The sequence below is a fragment of the Diceros bicornis genome, chromosome 34 (assembly GCF_020826845.1).
Source record: "Diceros bicornis minor isolate mBicDic1 chromosome 34, mDicBic1.mat.cur, whole genome shotgun sequence".
NCBI classification, from domain to species: domain Eukaryota; kingdom Metazoa; phylum Chordata; class Mammalia; order Perissodactyla; family Rhinocerotidae; genus Diceros; species Diceros bicornis.
In genome coordinates, this window is record NC_080773.1 from 38,131,746 (window position 1) to 38,152,668 (window position 20,923).

A 20,923-nucleotide genomic window follows, 5' to 3' on the forward strand; every position below is an offset into this window, starting at 1 on the left:
GTGGGAAGGTGGACACACCAGCTGGGAATAATGGGCAGCATGCTGGGGCACAGGCTGCTGTCTTATGATGTCCCAAACCCCAGGACACTGCCATCACGATTTACAGATGGGAATGGGCAAGGGCAAGGCTCAGGCGGGACACAGCCGGAGGACTCCTGCCCCCATATGTCTGATAGGAGCCCTGTCCTCCATACCCAGGGTACCCACTGGCTCCCCACCACCATCCACTGAATTCCACTCTGCCTCTCACAGGCCCGGGCTTCGCCCTCTGGTGGGTGTCTGCCAGCCACAGAGCTGTGCAGAGCAGGCCCATCCCACCCACCTCTGCTGCACCCCGGGCCTCTGTCTCTACACACTGCAGGTTTTGCATAGTTCCTTGGTCTGCCTCTGAGACGCCAGGCTGACCCTGCGGGGGCCAACTGCAGAGCTGCTGGGGAAGCTGCCAGGACTTCCTAGTAAGGGGATCAGTTCAGGGATGCTACCAGGCTGGGATCCTAAGTCCCCACACAGGGGAAGGAGCTCTCCAGACATGAGTGCTGATGTGGGGACCCTGTCACCTCCTGCCTCCTCATGCAACTGTAATCCCAGGAGGAACTCCAGCCCCTCACACAGAGTGGGGGGGGGAGCCCACAATGAGTGCTGAGCAGCAGGAGAGCAGGCACCCAGATTTCTGAGCGTCATCCCTGGGGAGAGACAAAGGCTTCTAAAATCATGCATCACAGAAGCCCCATAGCCAGGATCCAAGTCCCTCTGACATGACACCAGGTGGCTGTGTTCCCAGTGGTACGGACAGTAGGACCTGGACACCTGCCACGCTCCCACCCCAGAGCTTCCAGTAAATGCTGCCCCCGCAGGGTCACAGCTGCTGGCCTTGTGTCCCGGTTTGCACAACAGCTAACAGCCACAGCAGGGCCCCAGGCCAGCACCCAGCATGACCTCCTGGGCCCCCAGGGACCCAGAGGCCAAGGACCCACCAGAGTGGGAGAAGACACCTGGGGGGGGGCAGCCTGGCCAATCCAGAGCAGCTGACCACCACGGCATCAGGGGACAGGCCAGAGAATGGGTGGCCTGGGGCATTAAGTCACCCAGGACTGGGCAGGTTCCACTGAAGGAAGCGGTAGTGAATTGAATGATGCCCCTGCCCCCCAAAAGATACGTCCATACCCTAACCCCAAGAACCTGTGAATATGACCTTATTTGGGAAAAGGGTACTTGCAGATGTAGTTAAGGATCCTGAGATGAGATCATCTTGAATCCCCTGGGTGGGCCCCACATCCCATGACAGCTATCCCTATAAGAGGGAGGCAGAAAGAGGAAGAAGAGACCAAGATTGGAGTGATGCAGACACATGCCAAGGAGCACCTGGAACCACCAGAAGCTAGGACAGGTGCAGGGGATGGCTCCTGCCTCAGAGCCTTCCGAGTGTGGCCCTGCCAACACCTTGATTTCAGAATTCTGGCCTTCAGAACTGAAAGAAAATAAATTTCTGTTGTTTCAAGCCACTCAGTTGGTAGTAATTTGCTATAGCAACCACAGGAAACTGATACAGAGACTGGTCCAGCACCCAATAGGATGGGTGGGTTGCATGGGGGGCTCTCCTGATCCCTGGTGATGCAGTCAGATGACTGCTGAGGGCCCAGACAGAGGGTCAGGGAAGACTCGGTGGTGGCAGGAAGCAGCAGCAGACCTCGTCCAGTGGGAAGGGACCCTGAAGTCACAGGAGGCTGGGGCTGAGGGGCACCTGTGCGCCGTGTGCACAGGGCATCTCCAGAACTGTCCCCAGACACCCTGCTCCCACGGTGGTTCCTCTGCCCATCTGCTGCGACAAAACCGGCCTCCCAGCACCAGACACAGCAGGTGGAAGCTGCAGACCACAGCTGCCTCTCTCTGCTTCTCCCGCCCTGTTCCCAGCCTGCACTGTCGAACTACCCTACCTGCGCCTGGGTGCCCTTCCAGTCACGGACCGGGATCTGAAGCTGGGAGCCTGCCCCGACCCAGCACTGCAGCTATCCCAGGTGTTCTGACAGTGACCTCCCATCTGCCCATCATCTGGGTGAGCACCCCTGCACGCTAAGTGCTCGCCCAGCCTGTCTGCGAGGCTGCTGGCGGACGGGACTAGGACACGGAGCAGCCCTCCTCGGGGGGCCCCTGCAGAACCGCGGGGCAACAGCGCATGGGAAGGGGTGAGTGCGGCCGAAGGTCCTCTGAGCTTGGACACGGCCCACTGAGGCTAATGAGGGCAGCTCTGAGGTGTGCAGAGCACAGGCCAGCCCCACCCCCACTGACAGCCCCGGGGGTCACAGACCCCAGCCCCGGCTGTCCTTCCTACGCTGCACACTCAGTGGGAAGGGCAGAGCGCTCTCCGAGTGGGGGCACACCTCCTTTCCGCGCCCGGCCCTCGAGGAGGAGCAGGTGGGGCCAGGCCGGGGTGAACGAGAGGAGTGCAGACACGAAGGAACGAGCGAGGAGAAAGGTCAAGAGGCGCCGGAAGCACATCAACGCAGCGCGGGAGACACTGGAACCGGGACTGGAGGAGGGGGCCGCCGCGTCCGGAAACGAGGACAGGGAACAGCGACTGCAAAGGCCGGGAGGCGGGCCCGGAGGCAGCAAGGAGGCCTGATTCCGAGACTTGTGACGATGGGTCCCGGGCCGGGTGCCTCCCCGCGGGCCTCAGTCTCCACACTCAGCACGGGGGACGCGGGAGCCGGGACTAGCAGACAGATCCGCCCAGAACTGAAGGCCCGACGTGACCTGGCCAGCCCGGACCCCGGGCTAGAGGAGCGGAAGTGGGCGAGTCAGGCCTCCGCCCCGCAGCCTTCGCGCGCGGGGCTGGGGAGGGAACACGGGGGTAGCGGCCGCCCTGAGCGCCCGGAGGCCCCGCCTCGCAGGCTGGGGTCGCGGGTACGCGCAGAACGCCACTTACTCGCTGAGGCGGCCCGCACGGGGCTCCTAGTCCCCGCCCCGCACCCTGCGCGCAGCCTTCTTCCCTCCTCCTCCCGGACGCCGCGGCACTGAGGGTTCGGTGCCGCCGCACCAGACGGCGGGAGCCCTCGCGGGGGCTGCTGGGAAACGTAGTCCAGTCGCGCCGGCCTCTCCGCGCACGCCAGGACTCCCAATTGTCATAGCAACTGGGACAGGCTACGCCCAGTAGGCTGGGCGCGAACCTGCATCGTCGCCAGGGAGTCGGCCTCCAGCACAGACGGGGCAGTCACGCCCACCCGGCCCCGACAAGGCGGGCGATTGGCCGTGACGATGATTGATAGCCCTTGTTCCCAGTCAGACTTCGGGAGGCCGGGACCCGGAAACGACCTGGCATTCCCAGCCTTGTTAGGCGGGAAGAGTTAGTGTTGGGAAATGTCTGGCGGACTGTGAGATGTCCGGGGGAGCCGGCTACTCGGCAGACCGCTGAAATCTGAATCTCTGGGAGTGGGGCTCGAGCGCTGGGTGTCAGAGCACCACAGCTGATTCTAATATGTGCAGCCCGTTTGAGAACCACGGCCCCTCCAGCCCCAAAGGCGACGCCAACCCTGCTTGCTCTCCTGGGTTGGATGAGCTAGGCAGGCCTCCCTCCCGTTTATGTCACCCTCATCTTGTGCCCATCTATTCAGTGGCTCCTGCCCCACACAGACACATCTAATTTTGTTAGCCCGTCCGGCTCATGTCTTGTGCTCAGCCATCCCGTGTGCCGGCCCCAACTGTCTGCTCCATTGCGCTTCTCAGGGACTCTGGGACTGTTCCACTCCCTGTCTCCATCCTGTGGGTGTCTTGACATCAAACGCCCTGCCTCGGGGTCTGTTTCCCTGTCCAGGGCCAAGGTCAGGGTGTGGTTTGGAAGTCTGAGTGGGGCTTACCATGCTCGATAAGATTGGAGCGGTGGAGGAAGGGCACTTGGAGGCCGCTTGCCGGTGCGCCTACCCTGGTGGCACAGCAGGACCTTGCCAGGTGCCACAGAGGAGGGAGTGCAGCCGCTGGCTTTCTGTGCACATGCCCAGTGCCTGAGGAGCTTCCACCACTGGCTGAAGGCCCTGGGGCACTCCCTGGGGCTTCTCACTGCTGGGTCCTCTGGTGCTCAACAAGGCTTACCAAAATCGAGACTTCTCATGCCTCAGTGCACAGCTGCTGGAAGAGGTTCGAGCTCTTGGAAAAGGAATTCCAGCTCTGGGTGCCCAGAAAGGGCCTCTCCACGGAGTGAATTATCTGGTGCTGCCGCAGGCCCGCCCACCACACAAAGGTCTTATTGCTGTCGAGGCAGGCATGAGGCTGCTTGTACTCGAGGAGGTTGGAGCTCCAATTGAAGGCAGGCATCCGTGTGGGGGACTTGTCTGGATGGGGGCTGGCTGCACGGTCTGTGGAAGGTCTGCACACCCTCCATGCTTTTACAGAAGCCTAAGTGCCTAAATGCCCCCCGCCCAGGGCTAATGCTGGGAGCAGCACCAGAGAAGCACCTCGCTACACTCGCTGGTCACACATGGGGGGCTTCAGGAGCGAGACCCTTGGTCACTGGAGAGGAAGTGGGGCTCTCACACAAGGAATCCAGCTCCTGCAAATTGTCAGGTCCCTGGACTGGGACTCAAGCCAAGGCTGCAGCCCTGGAAGCCTGCACCCTGGGGAAGTCATCTTGCTGCCTGCCACCCCTCCACACAGGTGTCCCTCCTGAGAGGGGAGTCTCACAGCTCTGTCCTCTGCGAGGGGCACTCCACCTCAGGCCTCCCCTGAGGGCCCCAGACAGCTCACTGGGAATCAGCCTCAGGGACTCTTCCAGCTCAGTGTCCTACGCTGAAGCCTCCATCCCGGGGGTGCCCTCCAACTCAGAGTCCTGGTTGCAGGATCTGGAAGAGCTGAGGAGAAATGGAGAGGCTGGCAGTTCCCAGGAGGGGAAGTGGTGCCAGGAGCCATGAAAGCAAACCCCAGCAGCTGAGGCAACCTGGATGGCTTGGCCAAATTTCAAGAGTCTTGAAAGCTGTAAAAAGGAGAGAGACATAAAGAAAGGAATTTCAGCAGGATCTGAAGCAGCTGGCTCAGTGAGCGAGGTGGTCAGGGATCACCTCTTCAGCTCTCCAGGCTTGGTTCCTCCCGTCCCCTCCACTGTCCTCTCTCACCTGTCTGACCACTAGCCCCTTGCTGACCTCTGCCCTTGACCCATCCTGTTCACCAGCTGCCTTGGACATACTTCCAGACTGCCCATCTGACAAGCCACACCCAATGCTAGCCTTTGCTGGCTGTGCCAGCTCCATGATGGAAAGTGCTGTTACCAGGGTTTAGAGTCCAATGTATGTGTGGGGTAGAAAAAATAATGGACCCCAAAGATGTCCACATCCTAATCCCCAGAGCCAGGGAAAGTGTTAACTCATATGGCAAACAGGACTTTGCAGATGTGATTAAAGATCATGAGATAGGGAGATTATCCTGGATTTCCCAGGTGGGCCCAAAATATAATCACAATGGTCTTTACAAGAGGCAGGCTGAGAGCCAGAGTCAGAGAAGGAGATGTCACCACAGAAACAGAGGTCAGAGTGATGTGGTCACAAGACAAGGAACACGAGAAAGAAGGAACAGATTCTCCCCTGGAAGGAATGTTCCAGAAGGAACGTGGCCCTGCCTACACCTGATTTTAGCCCCTAAGACACTCACTGTGGACTTCTGACCTCCAGAACTGTAAGATAATGAATGTGTATTGTTTTAAACCACGAAGTCTGTGGTAATTTCTTACAGCAGCTAGTAGAAAAAGAACACAGTCTCCATGAGGCACTGGGAGGTCTCCCTTTAGTAGAGCGAAAGCAGGCCTCAGGCCTCAGGCCCAGAGCCTCTGCCTTCAACATCATCAAGCACAATTTTTTTTTTTTAAAGATTTTATTTATTTTATTTTTTCCCCCCAAAGCCCCAGTGGATAGTTGTATGTCGTAGCTGCACATCCTTCTAGTTGCTGTATGTGGGACTCGGCCTCAGGATGAACGGAGAAGTGGTGCCTCGATGCGCACCCGGGATCCGAACCCGGGCCACCAGCATCGCAACGTGCGCACTTAACCACCAAGCCACAGGGCCAGCCTCATCAAGCACAATTTAACCACAGTGGTCCATCCAGGTATTTACATCTGGAGTTCTCTTCTTTTTCTGGCTAGTTTTATGTTTTGGTTGATTCTGTCAAGTTTCTTTATCAATAAATGGATCTAAGCAAAAAGAAGTGAGTAGATGTAAATCAGTGGTTCTCAACCAGGGAGAGATTTTGCACTCCAGGGAACACTTGGCAATGTCTGGACACATTTTTGTTGTCACATCTGGGAGTGGGGGTGCTACGGGCATCCAGTAGGTGGAGGCCAGGGATGCTGCTAACCATCCTAAAATGCACGGGACAGCCCCACCCGCACCCCCTGACAAAACGTCACTAGTGCCCCCATGAAGAAGCCCTGGTGTAAAGAAAACCATGAAGTACAGGTGGCACATGCAAGAGGCAAGGGTCATTTGGGCAAAGTGGGACTGCGCTTGGAGCTAAGTGAAGAAAGCCATCATAAAAGGCTACATATTCTATGATTTCCTTTCTATAAAATGTGCAGAATAGGGGCCAGCCTGGTGGCGTAGTGGTTAAGTGCACGTATTCCACTGTGGCGGCCCGGGGTTCAGATCCCGGGCATGCACCGATGCACCACTTGTCGAGGCATGCTGTGGCGGTATCCCATATAAAGTAGAGGAAGATGGGCATGGATGTCAGCCCAGGGCCAGTCTTCCTCAGCAAAAAGAGGAGGATTGGTGACAGATGTTAGCTCAGGGCTAATCTTCCTCACACACACACACAAAAATGTCCAGAATAGGCAGATCCATACAGAGTAGTGGCTGGAGGGAGGGGGGAATGAGAGTGACTGCTAATGGGTGTGGGAGATCAAAATTGGCCACCCTGAAATATATCTCTTTACCTTGATTATTTTCTCTGACGGACATTTGACCTCCCTCAAACTGCCTAAAAAATTTAACATAGAAGACCTGTCCCAGGAAGGAGCCACTACCATATGATGGCTGTAGTATAATGTAAAATAAGACGCTGCAATAGGAAAGGCATCAAGCCTATTTTATCAAAAATTCTGTCTCTCCCAGGCCACGTTCTCTAGATGGCCCCGAAAAGAGTTGCCAGACAAACATTTACATTTATAAGGGAAATCTCCATTTGTAAAGGTATCTCCCTCTCTGTACTGTGAAGGTGGGGGTGATGATCTTATCTCTGGAAACTCTTTTCAGTATGGAAGGAGAGGATTTAAATCTGCATACTCTTGATTATTGTGATTTCTGTCTCTCTCCTGTCTTCCCCCTACCCCCAACATCCTCCTTTGTCTTTAGCTGAAGATAGTATTTAAGATGAGAACCTCTGCCATTTTGTTGAGAAACTCACTTTCCCTGGTTTCTCCCATGTATACATGCTATTAAACTTGGTATTATTTTCTCCTGCTAACCTGTCTTTTAATTATTTGGCCAGCCATAAGAACCTTAAGGGAAGGGCAGAGGGGGATTCTCCCTCTTCCCCAACATGGGTACGGGGTTTCTTTCTGGGGTTATGAGAATGTTCGGGAACTAGACAGTGGTGATGGTTGCACAACTTTGTGAATATAACAAAAACACTGAATTGTATACTTTGAAATAGTTTTATGCTAGGTGACTAATATCTCAATTAAAAAACTACAATAAACAAATAGAGTGGTCAGTGAAGACCTCATGGAGAAGGTAGAATTCAAGGGAAGAACTGAGGAGGGGAGTGAGTGAGCCATGGGCCTTTCTGGGGAAGAGCATGTTAGGTGAGGAACAGCAGGAGCAAAGTCCCTGAGAAGGGCTGTGTGGCTGGGGTGGAGCTGAGGGGAGAAAAGAGAGCCAAGGGTAATGGGGCCAAATCTTGTGGGCCTAGCAGGCCACTGTGCAGACTTTGCCTTTTCCTGTGAGTGAAACAGGGAGCCACAGAGGGGTTTAAGCAGGAGAGGGACGACATGACTTGGGTTTTCACAGGCTCCCCCTGGCTGCCATGTGAGGATGGACAATTTTCTCTTTGGGGCCTGACTTGAATCTCTCAATTTCTGCAGGGTCGAGGAGTGTCTGAAGCCCCATGGCTGTGCCTGACTCCCAGACACAAGGAGCCTCACACATCACGACCTAAGGCTGAGCCCCATATTCTGCTTCCTTGGAAACCCAGGAGACAGACTTGCTCCCTGCCCTGCCAGCCAATCACTCACCAAGGCAGGTATCTGTCTGCCCCTCCTCCTCACCCTAACCCTCCTCATCCTAAAGACCCTAGTCCAGGGGCCTCTTGCCTTTCCCTCCCCATTTAGCCTCTATGCAGGCCTCTGCGAGAACTGAGGTTGCCACGTGGAAACCAAGGATGCAAAAGAGAGCCCACAGGGGAAATATTTCTGGTGTTCAGCTCAAGGTGGCTGCCTCAGGGTGGGTCTGGGGGTGTGATCGTACCCTTCCTGTATTTTCTCCAATGAGTAGGTATTACCTTTGGGGAAGAAAAGACATAAAATCGGAAGGCATCACGTTTTTGCTGTTACAACATGTGAACAACCTCCTTGTCCTAACATCTGGGCTGCATTATCTATTGCTGAGTAACAAACTACCCCAATACCATTTCTCCACGCTGTGTGTGGAGACCAGGATTTAGGCAAAGCTCTATACCAAGTGGAGACTCAGCCGGGAGCTACAGAAGCTGGGGATGTCCAGGCAGCATCTGAAGCCTGTCACACAGTGGAGCTCCGTAAGAGTCTGCTGAACGGACAGCCCATTTGATAAATTAGCTAAAGCAGCCACAGTTTTCTGAGAGCCCGCTGGGCACCACCTGGCCCTGTGCTAAGAGTGTGACACGGATTGATTCATTTAGTCCTCAGCCGCATCTACAATTGTGGTGGCATCCTATCCATTTGACAGACAGGGAAATGGGGGCTCAGAGAGAGGAAGCCAGGCGTGGGCCGAATCCTAGCCGTTGGGTCTCCAGAAATCTGCAAACTTTAGTGTCCAGTCACTGCAGGGCTTCAGATGCAGATCCGGGGCCACCCGGAGACAGACTCGAGCTCACAACCCCCATGGGGCACTTGCCCATGGTATCCCCTGATAAATAAATGGCAAGCAATAGGATATATTGGAGCATATGAGGAAGCCATCTGGTATAAAACTAACTCGGCCTGAGCTTGTTTTTCCAAAAGGGCCTGTGGCCTTTGAACATGCATGGTATATCTGCTTTAAGCAATTAACATGTCCCAAAGACAAGAACAAATGCCCTTAATATAAGGAAGCAACCTCCCCAACATTGGCATTTCCTTAAGGATAAGCATTTCTCCATAAGCTAAGATTTGATTGCTGCTCTCATCCTCTGACTATCCGACTTGAGACAACAGACCTGCTACCTGGGATGTCCATCAATCGCTGTGCTGACAGGACAATCTCGTGACTATTGTAAAAGGGACACTTCAATCATATGTGATACATACTCTTAGACGGTATATAACCGCTCTGTACACCCCACTTCTTTGGTGCCCTTCCTTCCTTGGGGAAGGAAGGCCCCGGGGCTATATGGTCCTCAAATTTGGCTCATAATAAACTCACCCCAATTTTGATTTATAGATTGGTTATGGATTATTTGCGTCGACACCCACTTTGCAGATGGGGAAACTGAGGCCCAGGCAGGAAAGCCACGCATTCCGGCTGAGCCCATGCCGCCGGACTCGGAGCCGCCCTCCACGGCTTGGGCACGGCTCGACTTCACCCTGACCCCTCAGCTGCCTGCGAGCCCCCGCCCCCCAGAGACGGGCGAAAGGGGGGCCTCCCGCAGACACCCGGGCGCTGGGCGCCTCCAGGGGAACGAGCGTCTCCCCGGGAGCTCTCGCCGGCCCTCTGAGCGGCCTCAGACGGCGGCTCCGACTCGGCAGCTGGCCCAGGCCGGTCGCTCCGCTAGGCCGCAGTCCACTCCCGGGCCAGCCAGAGTCAGACCCCACGCCCCCTCCGCTCCGGAACCAACTGGCCGACCCCGCCGCGGCCCCGCCTGGTCCTGAGGTGCAGGGAGTCCAGTCGCTGGTCCTTCAGCAGCGGCCTGAGTGGGCTGCTCTGGGTGCCCGGAGGAGGCCGTCTTGGTGGTTCTCAGGCCGGCGCGGCTTTCAGGGACCCTTTCCCCGCTAAGCGACCTCCAGAGGGGGGCGGGACGCAGCGCCTTCCTCCTGCCTTCTTTCGGGCCTGAAGGAACGGGTCGGAAAGGCCAGTGCTGAGGCTTCAGGGAAATGGAGTTCGTCCGGGTGGTTCGGCCGCGGAGAACCGGGCCAGGAGAAGAATGGGCGGTTCTGTCCAGGCCTGACTGAGCATCATGGTTACCATGACGACCGCCAAACTTTCCACCTTCCCAGGCTTACCCGGGGTGTGGGGTGGAGACTTCGGCTTCCGAGTAAAGTGGAGCCTTCATGCGATTCGCCATTGTCTTGGAGACACCTCCCATCGTCCCGCCCCCCAATCACTTGGATGCTGGTGATTGGTCTTTCCCGGGGAAGGCGGGGCTTCCGGTCCGGGGCCGCGCTGTCAGCCCGTCCCACGTGCAGGACTGGGGAATGCCTGAGCGCCCCCTAAAAGTTTGCGCTGTGATCTTAGACCCCTCAAAATCCCAATGGTCGGGTCCTCCTGGCTCCGTCACGTATAACCTCCCAAATTCCCGTCTCTAGTTCGGGCAAGTCCGGATGCCTGCTTCTCCCCCAATTCGTGTTTCCAAGTTTCCCCAATATTCATCTGGTCTCCAATTCCTGCCTCTGCGTCCCCCCAAACCCAGGTCCCTGTTTCACCTGCAGTTAAGGCCTTGAAGTCCTCCACCCAAGTCCAAGTCCCCGTTTCTCCCCCAATTTGTGCCTCACACTACCAAACCGCAGCCACCAGGAATCCGTGTCTGTGAGACTGTTCTGAATTCATATATCTGGTCTCCAAAATCTGAGATCTTACACCCACTAATTGTGGATCTCTGGATCTCCAAAACGTGTTTCTGGGTTTATCCTTAATCCAAGCCCCTGAGACCCCCCCTATTAAGACCATGTTCCAAAGTTCCCAAACTCAGCCCAGTTCCTCATCTCTATTCTTTCCCCAAGTGCCCCAAGTGAGGGGACGGGTCTGGGTCTGATCCATCATTGCCACCCCAGCCCTGCATGTTCTGCCCTGTTGCCCCCCACCCCCCAATTCCGCAGAGCCACCCTAAACACATGGTCCTCATTTACAGCTGAGCAAATTGAGAATGAGAAAGGGGCTTAGGCTAGGCCATCCAGAATTCCCACTCCTGTAGGCACTCTGGCCGGACCACTCACCCCTGTGAGCCCAGCTTTAGACATGCTGGTCAGTGGCCAGGGCAGTGGGAGGCCCAGGGCAGTGAGAAGGATCAACTTGTCATCTGCCAAGGAGCCGCTGGAGGGGGAGACAGTTGGACAGGGGACATAATCCTGTAGGAGCTGGAGGAGCAATGAATATGCTTGTTTTGTGTTCATTCACTTGTTCCTTGATTCAAGCAGGCTTGTATCAAGGAGACCAGCCCCTCCTTGGTAATTGCACGGTCACTGGCTCAGCAGCCTTTTCTTTGACGAGGGAGGCGCCTATGGGGCACAGACAGCCCCTCTCTGGGTCATGCCATATCTAGTGGAAAGGTCTAGAGTTGACTGAACTCATTGGTTCACTGAGAAAATATTTCTTGGGCACTTTCTATGTGCAGGGATCCCTGCAACTGGTGGAGACACGATACAGAGAGGGAGGAGAGGCCAGCCAGGGCCAGAGATGTCAGGCTCTGGGGCCAACTGCCTTAGATTCCCAGCTCTGCCCCCTTTTGCTTGTGACCCTGGGCAAGTTACGTCACCTCTCTGGGCTTCCATGACTATCTATAAAATGCGGTGCCCATCTCATAAAGTTGTTCTTTTTTTTTTTTTTGAGGACGATTGGCCCTGCACTAACATCTGTTGCCAATCTTCCTCCTTTTTTCTTTTTTCTCCCCAAAGCCCCAGTACATAGTTGTGTATCATAGTTATAGACTTGTAGCTCCTCTACGTGGGGTGCCATCTCAGCATTGCTTGATGAGCAGTGAGTAGGTCCGCGCCCAGGACCCAAACTGGTGAACCCCGGGCTGCTGAAGTGGAATGTGCAAACTTAACCACTATGCCATCAGGCTGGCCCCATAAACTTGTTCTGAAGAGTAAATGCTCTGATTCCTAGACTCCTAATGCCCACCTGGGGTCAGGAAGGGGCTTCCCCGGGCTGACCTCAGTTAGGAGGTGACCAGGAAGAGGGGCAGCCCAAGGTAAGGAGGTCTTCTGAACAGGAGAGAGCATGACTAAATGTTCTGGGTCTGAACTCGGTGTCTGGTGGAGGAGGGAGGCCCTGCAGCTCGGTGTCTGCCTAGAGCCCAGAGTGGAGCAGCAAGTCCTCTGAGGGACTACGGAGGACTGGCCCCTCCCACCCTCCACCCACCGTTTATCTGACAGTCACTTGTGAGCAGACACTGTGGGCCAGGTTCAGTGCCTGCAGCTGGGGACACAGCGAGGAACAAGCCAGCCAGACTCCACCCTCACAGAGCAGTCGGACCAACAGGGCAGAGGAGATGGTGTGGGAACAAGGCAGGGAGTGCAGGGTGGCATCACAGATTGTCACCATGGGTGGTGAGGAAGAGCCTCACCGAAAAGGTGACACAAAAGCAAAGACCAAGATGGGGAAGGAGTCTTGAGAGTACCTGGATTGTATTCATTTCCTGTGGCTGCTGTAGCAAATTACCACAAACCTGGTGTTTGAAAACAACAGTAATTTATTCTCTCACAGTTCTGGAGACCAGAAGCCCGAAATCAAAGTGTCTGCGGGTGCATGCTCCCTCTGCAAGGCTCTAGGGGAGAAGCCTTCCCTGCCTCTTCCAGCTTCTGGTGGCTCCAGGCGTTTGTTGGCTTGTGGCCACACCACTCCAGTCTCTACCTCCATCTTCACATAGCTCCTCCTCTGTGTTGTGTCTTTTCTTCTTTCTCTTCTAAGGCTACCCGCCATTGGATTTGGGGCCCACCAAGATACTTTGGATGATCTCATCTTTAGTTGCTTAACTACATCTGCAAAGACTCTTTTTCCAAATAAAGTCACATTCACAGGGCCCAGGGATTGGGATGTGGACACATCTTTTCAGGGGCCACCATACAACCCACTACAGGCCAGCATCCCATGGGCCAGGGTGGACCATGACAGACCTGCCATGGGCACAAGACCAGACTTGGGACTTGGCCAGGGCCAGGCCTGGCCTGGCTTTGAAAGGCAGCTGGGTACATCCAAACTGGGCATATTTCAAACTGCATGAGAATCAGGTTGGCATTTTCAACAGACATCCCAGATGCTACTAAGGGCAGTGAGGAGCCAGCATGAGGAGAACATGAGGCCAGCTGACAGCAGGGCCAGCTATCAGAGAGGCAGACAGAAGAGGCAGCTCCCTGCACAGTGGGGAGGTGGTCCAGCTGGGCCAGGGGGTTGCCTTCCAGGAGGTGGGGAGCCTGGGCCAGGGCAGGTCAGCTCAGAGCAGACATGATGCACCAGGAAGCACGGGGGGGGGGCCTCTGCAAAGACTTTCCACCCTTCATTTTTTTTTTTTGAGGAAGATTAGCCCTGAGCTAACATCTATGCTAATCCTCCTCTTTTTTTTTGCTGAGGAAGACTGGCTCTGAGCTAACATCTATTGCCAATCCTCCTCCTTTCCACCTCCCGCCAAAGTCCCAGTAGATAGTTGTATGTCATAGCTGCACATCCTTCTAGTTGCTGTATGTGGGGCGCGGCCTCAGCATGGCCGGAGATGCAGTGCGTCGGTGTGCACCTGGATCTGAACCCGGGCCACCAGTAGTGGAGTGCGCGCACTTAACCGCTAAGCCATGGGGCTGGCCCAAGACTTTCCATCCTTCAGCCTGAAGAACACCGTGCCAACAGCCCTAGACCTATGGGGTCAGACAGCAGATCTCATCCCTGTGTCCTGGGACCTGGGGAGGGTGGACCACCCCAGGCGTGGCAGGTGGTGCATGAATCTTAGCTATGCAAGAAGGCCCCCCCACCCCTTGAGGCTTCACTGCAGGAACTCCCTCCTGCCCTCCAATGCATGGGGGGGGGTCACACTTGTGAGGTCTATAAAGATGTCCACTATCAAGCAACCACCAGCGGCCAGGCTACAGGCTCCAAACTGGCCTTCTCTGATTCTGTTCTCATTTCCACACTGAAGGGAGAAACTGAGGTTTAGAGAGGTCAGCTTTTGAAGACAAAGAGGCTGGGTTGGGGGACCCCCTCTGGATCCTGCTGAGTGTGAGGGAGACTGATGCCTCTGTCTGATCCCAGCCTCCCTGCTTCTCCCAAGTCAGCACCTCCCTAGGGACCTCCCCCAGGAATAGGGAGGATCCCAGTTAGCCCCTCCCCATGCCCACAGTGGGAAGCCCAAGGCTGCTGCTCTGCACTTACCAGGGCAGAGGGCAGGGGTAAGGGCCACGGGCTACAGGGGCTGGGAGCCTTGGCCTCGAGGTACAGGTCCAGTGCCCCCACTGGAGCCTGAGCTCTAAGCCCCTGCCAGGCCAGCTTCAGAGTCTGTGTCCTTCTGAGCAGTGGCATGAGATGTGACTGACAACAGTCCAAGAGGGCCCAGAGTCTCTGTTCTGAACCGCTCCTGGAATTGGGGTCGGGCAGGGGCGAGCTTTTAGTTAGTCAGTAAACAAACAATGCAGCTGCTCAGCACCTGCTCTGTGCACCTCCGGAGGGTGGGCAAGTGGAGTTGCTGGGGACCACGGAGGACCACCTGGGTCAAGTGCCTAGACCCTTTGGGGTCTGTGTAAGGGGAATACCCCCTCGTAGGGTGAAGTGGGCACCCCGCTGTGGCCCTGGAAACCGGCTCCGCTAGATGCCGCCCCATGCCATCCTGCTGGCCAGCATGGGTGTGCGGCCACAGGGATCGCTGCCCCTGGGAAGCCCACCAGGGTGGAGTCCACGTCCCAGCTCAGCTCCAGGGTCTAGGATCAGAAGGCACCAGACACGCGGGGGGTGCGAAGGGTTGGCACATGCTCTACACGCTGGCCGCTCGGGTCACAGGGTGGGGCTGCAGAGTGGGCAGGGCGCCCACCACCGTGCAGAACTCCTGCACCCCGTTCCCCAACCGCACGCCATGACGGGGCAGGAGACGCGGGGGTCGTGGAGCGACAATGGGGGGGGACTCTGGCATGGGGTGAAGAGAGGGGTCAAGGTGGAAAGGGACCCCTCTTGGAGGCTCAAGCCCGCAGCCGTCCCCGGCGCGCAGTGTGGGGGAAGGGGAACCGCGAGTGGTGCCCGCGCACACGCGCAGGGGCCAGGACCGCCGGAGGGTCGTCGTGACCGCCCGACCCGACTCCGCCAGCCCCGGGCCTGCAGCGCGCGCGTGCCTGTGAGGCGGCCAAGATCGGGGCGAGGAATGAGAGGGTGCCGAACCGGCTATCCCCGCTCGAAGACCGCGGCAGGTGGGGCGTGAAGTCAGAGGCTGAACAAAGAGGCGAGCAGAAGTTCTACCCTCGTTAGAAATGGCAGCTTCGGCCTCACGTAGATCTGTGCGCTTGTGCAGGGGCCCCCAAGAAGGGCAAGTACTGGATGTCAGACATCCGCCAGGCATGCTTGTGGGGCCGCTTCTGCAGGTGCGCATGCGCAGGGGATTTACGCGGTCCGTCCGTCCCAAGAGGGCGCCTTTACATTCTTGCTGTGGCTTCGTCCGTGAATATGCCGTGTCCTTCCGCGCATACGTCACCGCAGCTGACCCGGAAATGTTCGCTCCGGTTAAAAGCGTCGGCCCGCTGGTTGCGGTCTCTTCCTGTCTGTGCCAGGGTGGCGCGTGGTGCGCGCTGAGCGATAGAGACTCCCTGGCTGTGCGCTCAGGTGAGGCCGCTGTGGGGTCGGGGGTCGGAGGGCGCGTCCAGAATCTTCTGGGGAGCTGGGCGGACCCGGAGCTTGTGGGGCCTCACCTGCTCCTTCGGAAAACGTGCTGAGGAGACGGGTGGGGGCGCAGGGCCGGTTCCTCCTGCCTCGTTGCTGCTCCCCGCCTCCGCAGGCCCCGCGGCGGGACCGGGCATGTGGGTTTGGCCTTGGCAGTTGCACGTTGAGTTGGGAGGTGTCCGTTATTCTTACATGCGTGGTGCTCTGTCTGGTCCGCACACGGCTTTCCCCTGAATAGCAGCCTCCTTGGGATCGGACATGCACCGCACCGTTTGCGTCGATGGGCCGCGGAGTTTGTCCGATGATCCTCGGTGGCAGATGGCGTTTCCATCTTAGGATGAGGAAGCTGAGTCCAAAGCCGTATGCTGACTCAGGGTCGCAGAGCTCCTTACTGACATTTCTGGGGTTTGAACTGAATGAAGGTAATGTCAGAGCGTTTAGCATCACCTGCCCAACCGTGGTCCGAGCAGCAGCTGTTGAGCCTTGGCCCCAGGGATTCTGGGTGACCGACAGATGCTTTTTGTTGACAGCGAAGTGGTTTTTCTAGAGCTCAAAAAGGTGGACCCAGATGTTCTCAGCCTTCCTTGGTTCCTCATAACTTTCCAGTTCACAGGTGGGTGTGCCTGAGCTGACGGTTTCTGTCTCTAGGATGACCGAGTGGGAGACAGCTGCACCTGCAGTCGCAGAGACCCCTGACATCAAGCTGTTTGGGAAGTGGAGCACTGATGATGTGCAGATCAATGACATTTCTTTGCAGGTGAGGGGCCCTGGTGGTTGTGCTCTACAGCTGGGGGTGGGGGCCCATGTGGATTTTTTCGGGGGGGGGGGGGGGGGGTTGTCAATTGAAACTCATAGCTATCCCGCTAAGTCAGGAGTTGACGTGACAGGTAAAAGAGACCCCTGGACCCGCACACCCATCACGTTCACTTTTTCTCCTTTCTTGTTGAGAGGTTGTTATAGTTTTTGTAAGGAGAGGGTTCCTTCCTCAGAGGGAGCATCACAGCCCCCGGTGGTTTTTGTTTTTGTTTTGGTAGTAGAAGACACATAATAAAATCAACTATTGTAACCGTTTTAAAGTGTAAGGGTCTAACATAATTCTTTTGCATGTGGAAATCCAGCATCATTTGTTTTTTGTTGTTTTGTGCATTTCATTTAATCGATTTACGCCATAAATGTTTGTAACTTGAATCTGTCCTATGCACTATAGTCATGCTCCATTTAATGATGGAGACGTGTTCTGAGAAATTTGTCGTTGTGGGAACATCATAGAGTGTGTTTACACAAACCTAGATGGTATAGCTTACTACACATCTAGCCTGTATGGTTCCAGTCTTATGGGACTGCTTCTGTGGTCCATTGTTTACCGGAAAGTCCTTATGCGGCACGTGCCTGTATGTGCATGTATCCCAGCACCATTTGTTGAGAATATTTCCTGCATTGAATGGTCTTGGCACCCTTGTTGAAAATGGTTTGAGCACAGATGTATGGGTTTACTTCTGGATTGTGAATTCTATTCTGTTGGTCTGTATGTCTGTCCTTAGGCCAGTATCACACTGTCTTGGTTACTGTAGCTTTGTAACAGGTTTTGAAATAGGGAATTGGGAGTCTTGCCATTTTATCTTAACCCTATATTGTTTTACACTTGGCCTCATTAGGACTTCTGTGGGCTTTTCATTAAAAAAAAATTGTATTTTGTGACTGCGTTGGTAACCAAGATGAGTAAAATTCAGGTTGGATTATATTCATTTTTTTCCGTTCTCATTTTAAAAGGAATTAGAGTAGGGGCCGGCCTGGTGGTGCAAGTGGTTAAGTGCGCGCGCAGCACTGCAGCGGCCCGGGGTTCACCGGTTCGGATCCCGGGCGTGCACCGATGCATTGCTTGGCAAGTCATGCTGTGGCGGCGTCCCATATAAAGTGGAGGAAGAAGGGCACGGATGTTAGCCCAGGGCCAGTCTTCCTCAGCAAAAAAAAAAAAAGAGGATTGGCAGATGTTAGCACAGGGCTGATCTCAGGGAAAAAAAGAATTAAAGCATTTTTTCTTGCTTCTAAATATATCATGGGATTTAGTCACCATATTTACTGGAGAATTTAGCCCTCTCTTTCACTCTGAATGGCTGTAGATCTGTTTTCCTTCCTGGGTTTGTTGTCGGGGGGGACTATCAACTTAAAGGGCTGAGTAGTAAATGTTTTAGTCTTTGCAGGCTACATGTGGTCTGTGTCACGTATGTGTTTGCTTCCTTGCTTTTTTTGTGTGTGTGTGTGTGATATCAGCCCTGTGCTAACATCTGCCGATCCTCTTCTTTTTTGCTGAGGAAGACTGGCCCTGGGCTAACATCCGTGCCCATCTTCCTCCACTTTATATGGGACGCCGCCACAGCATGACTTGCCAAGCAGTGCGTCGGTGCACGCCCGCGACCCCAACCGGCGAACCCCTGGCCACCGCAGCGCTTCCTTGCTTTCTTTATTTGTACAACCCATTAATGTAAAAGCTTTTTTCACTTTTTTCTGGTGGTCTCTTGGGCTGAAGTCAGTGTGGTACCAGAGTCCTCACTGTGTCTTGAAGGCTGTGCAGGGCTCTGCTGTGGGGCCGGACAATTTGACCAAACCCTTGCAGGACATTTGGTGTTTGCAGTTTTTTCCTGCACAGTAAAGCGCTGCACGAACCCGTCCACTTGCTCTTTGTGCTGATGGTTCTCTGCAGGGCAGACACCAGACTGTGTGCCAGTGTCGGAATCCCCTGTGTTCTTCCCCTATTCTTCCTTACATTCAGACACGTCGTTTGTACGTGTTCTCGTGTGTGGTAGAATGCCTTTGGGTACATTTCACTGTGGGACTGTCGGCAGCAGTCCTCTTCATGTACACGTAGTTCCTCCGATTCCAACCCCCCTAACAGTTTGCTGTTTTCTAGACATTTTCTTGGGAAGCGTATGTATAGGTAGGATTGCTGAATGATTCTTTTAAAACACTGGTTCTTTGGGGTGATTTTTTCCCCTCTTTAGGGGAAACTTGACAATGTCTGGATACATTTTTGGGATGTCAAAACAGAGTACTACTGGCATACTGGATGCTGCTGAACAGCGTACAGTGCACAGGACAGCCCCCTGCAACAGAGTTATCTGATCTGCAGCATCTATGTGAAGAGTTTGAGAAACTCGCTCAGGACAGAACTGGGATCATGGCTGTAATCTTAGTTCATTCCTCCCTCCCATTATAAAGAAAGTGTTCTTCTTAGTGACTCAGTTTTATTTTTCGTGGTAGGCAGGGGCTCGCAACTAAGCCCGTGCAGGTGGGTGCAGGCTACCTAGTGGGTGCTTGGTCCCTGGACAAGGCCCATCCTGCTCCTGACTGAGTCCCTCCTTCCCCTCTCCCTGTGGCCTCAGGATTACATCGCAGTGAAGGAGAAATATGCCAAGTACCTGCCCCACAGTGCTGGGCGCTATGCGGCCAAGCGCTTCCGCAAGGCGCAGTGCCCCATTGTGGAGCGCCTCACCAACTCGATGATGATGCACGGCCGGAACAACGGCAAGAAGCTCATGACTGTGCGCATCGTCAAGCATGCCTTTGAGATCATTCACCTGCTCACTGGCGAGGTAGGGCCCTGAAGCTAGGTGGGCATAGAGTCCTTGGTGCACCCCAAAGCCAGTGGCTGCCCCACGGTGTGCTCGTGAGGTCCCCCCAGGTTTAGGGGTGAGAAGGAGGGATGTGGGCCGGGTGTCAGGCTCATGGCCACCCTTTCTCCTAGAACCCTCTGCAGGTCCTGGTGAACGCCATCATCAACAGCGGCCCCCGGGAGGACTCGACCCGCATTGGGCGAGCTGGAACAGTGAGGCGGCAGGCCGTGGATGTGTCCCCACTGCGCCGTGTGAATCAGGTGGGCCTGGGGCTTTTGGCACATGTGGCTGGGCAGGAATAGCCACCAGGTCCTGCTGGAATCCTGCCTGGGGCAGAGGATGGCAAGTGGGAAGGTTTGTCCCTGTCTGCATGTTTTACCTGTAGTGTCATTTCCTCCAGGAAGCCTTCCTGGATTCCCACCCTTCAGGGCAGATTCTAGCTCTGATCTCTCTCCTGGGCCACATTTGGCTGATGTGGTTTCGTTTGGGTATATATTTTTACACAGTGTGTGTGTTTTTTTTTTTCTTGGACCATTTGAGAATCAATTGCAAACATTCTAAACACTTCCCTCTTAACGCTTCAGTCAGCATCTTCTAAGAACAAGGATGTTCTGTCCCCACTGTCACCCCCCAGGAATTCAACAGTAATTGAATATCCACTGTTCTGTCACTGTCCCAGTGTATGCAGCTGTCCCCAGCATACTCTTCACAGCTCTTCATTTTCAATTGAGGGTCCAGACCAATAGCACACATTGCATTGCTTTTCCCTGTCATGGCGGGTCTCAGGTCTGCTGTCATGAGGGTCCCAACTTCAGCCTTTGTGTGTGTCTACACTTGTTTCTGTGGCCGTCAATATGATCCCAGACTTGGTGGCGTGCCACCTGGGCAGTGCTGTGGGCTCCCACAGTGACTTGTGTCCGGGGGGCCAGTGGGTGGCAGCATGACAGCCATCATTTGTTGGGGGCCAGGGTACTGGAGCACCACAGCCCTGCCCCCATGCTTAGCTGACCTCTGTGCTCCCTAGGCCATCTGGCTGCTGTGCACAGGCGCCCGGGAGGCTGCCTTCAGGAACATCAAGACCATCGCCGAGTGCCTGGCAGATGAGCTCATCAATGCGGCCAAGGTGGGTGAGGACACTGGGGGTTTCTAGGGGAGGCTGCTCCAACACTCAGAGCTAACCGTCTGCCTCATTGCAGGGCTCCTCCAACTCCTACGCTATCAAGAAGAAGGACGAACTGGAGCGTGTGGCCAAGTCCAACCGTTGATCGCCTGACCACAGCCCCAATAAACCTGTTTGCCCTTTGGGGCGGCCCCAAAGGGCCTGTGCCACTGTCTGTCCTTGTGGGGGTCGGGGGGTACAGGATGGCCCGGGTGTCCTG

At 55.4% G+C, this 20,923-nt stretch overlaps 1 protein-coding gene across 2 annotated transcripts; it reads left to right on the top strand.

Annotated features, from left to right (window-relative positions):
• The first annotated feature begins 15,775 nt into the window (after positions 1 to 15,775).
• Positions 15,776 to 20,861, top strand: RPS5 (ribosomal protein S5). Of its 2 annotated transcripts, none has more exons than XM_058530680.1 (6): positions 15,776 to 15,876; positions 16,547 to 16,690; positions 19,314 to 19,523; positions 19,676 to 19,804; positions 20,569 to 20,667; positions 20,741 to 20,861. In XM_058530680.1, exons 2-6 carry the CDS (start codon positions 16,583 to 16,585, stop codon positions 20,807 to 20,809), a joined length of 615 nt encoding a protein of 204 aa, XP_058386663.1. In that variant the 5' UTR covers positions 15,776 to 15,876; positions 16,547 to 16,582; the 3' UTR covers positions 20,810 to 20,861. The 2 variants fall into 2 exon arrangements, with proteins under 2 accessions (XP_058386663.1, XP_058386665.1); XM_058530682.1 differs by having other exon boundaries at positions 15,787 to 15,876; positions 16,582 to 16,690.
• The last annotated feature ends 62 nt before the right edge of the window (positions 20,862 to 20,923 follow it).

Excerpts from the sequence above, each read along its gene's own strand:
- RPS5 (XM_058530680.1), top strand. The coding sequence starts at position 16,583 with ATGACCGAGTGGGAGACAGCTGCACCTGCAGTCGCAGAGACCCCTGAC. Across the intron at positions 19,524-19,675 it reads TTCACCTGCTCACTGGCGAG|AACCCTCTGCAGGTCCTGGT; the intron begins GTAGGGCCCTGA and ends CCTTTCTCCTAG. Across the intron at positions 19,805-20,568 it reads CACTGCGCCGTGTGAATCAG|GCCATCTGGCTGCTGTGCAC; the intron begins GTGGGCCTGGGG and ends TGTGCTCCCTAG.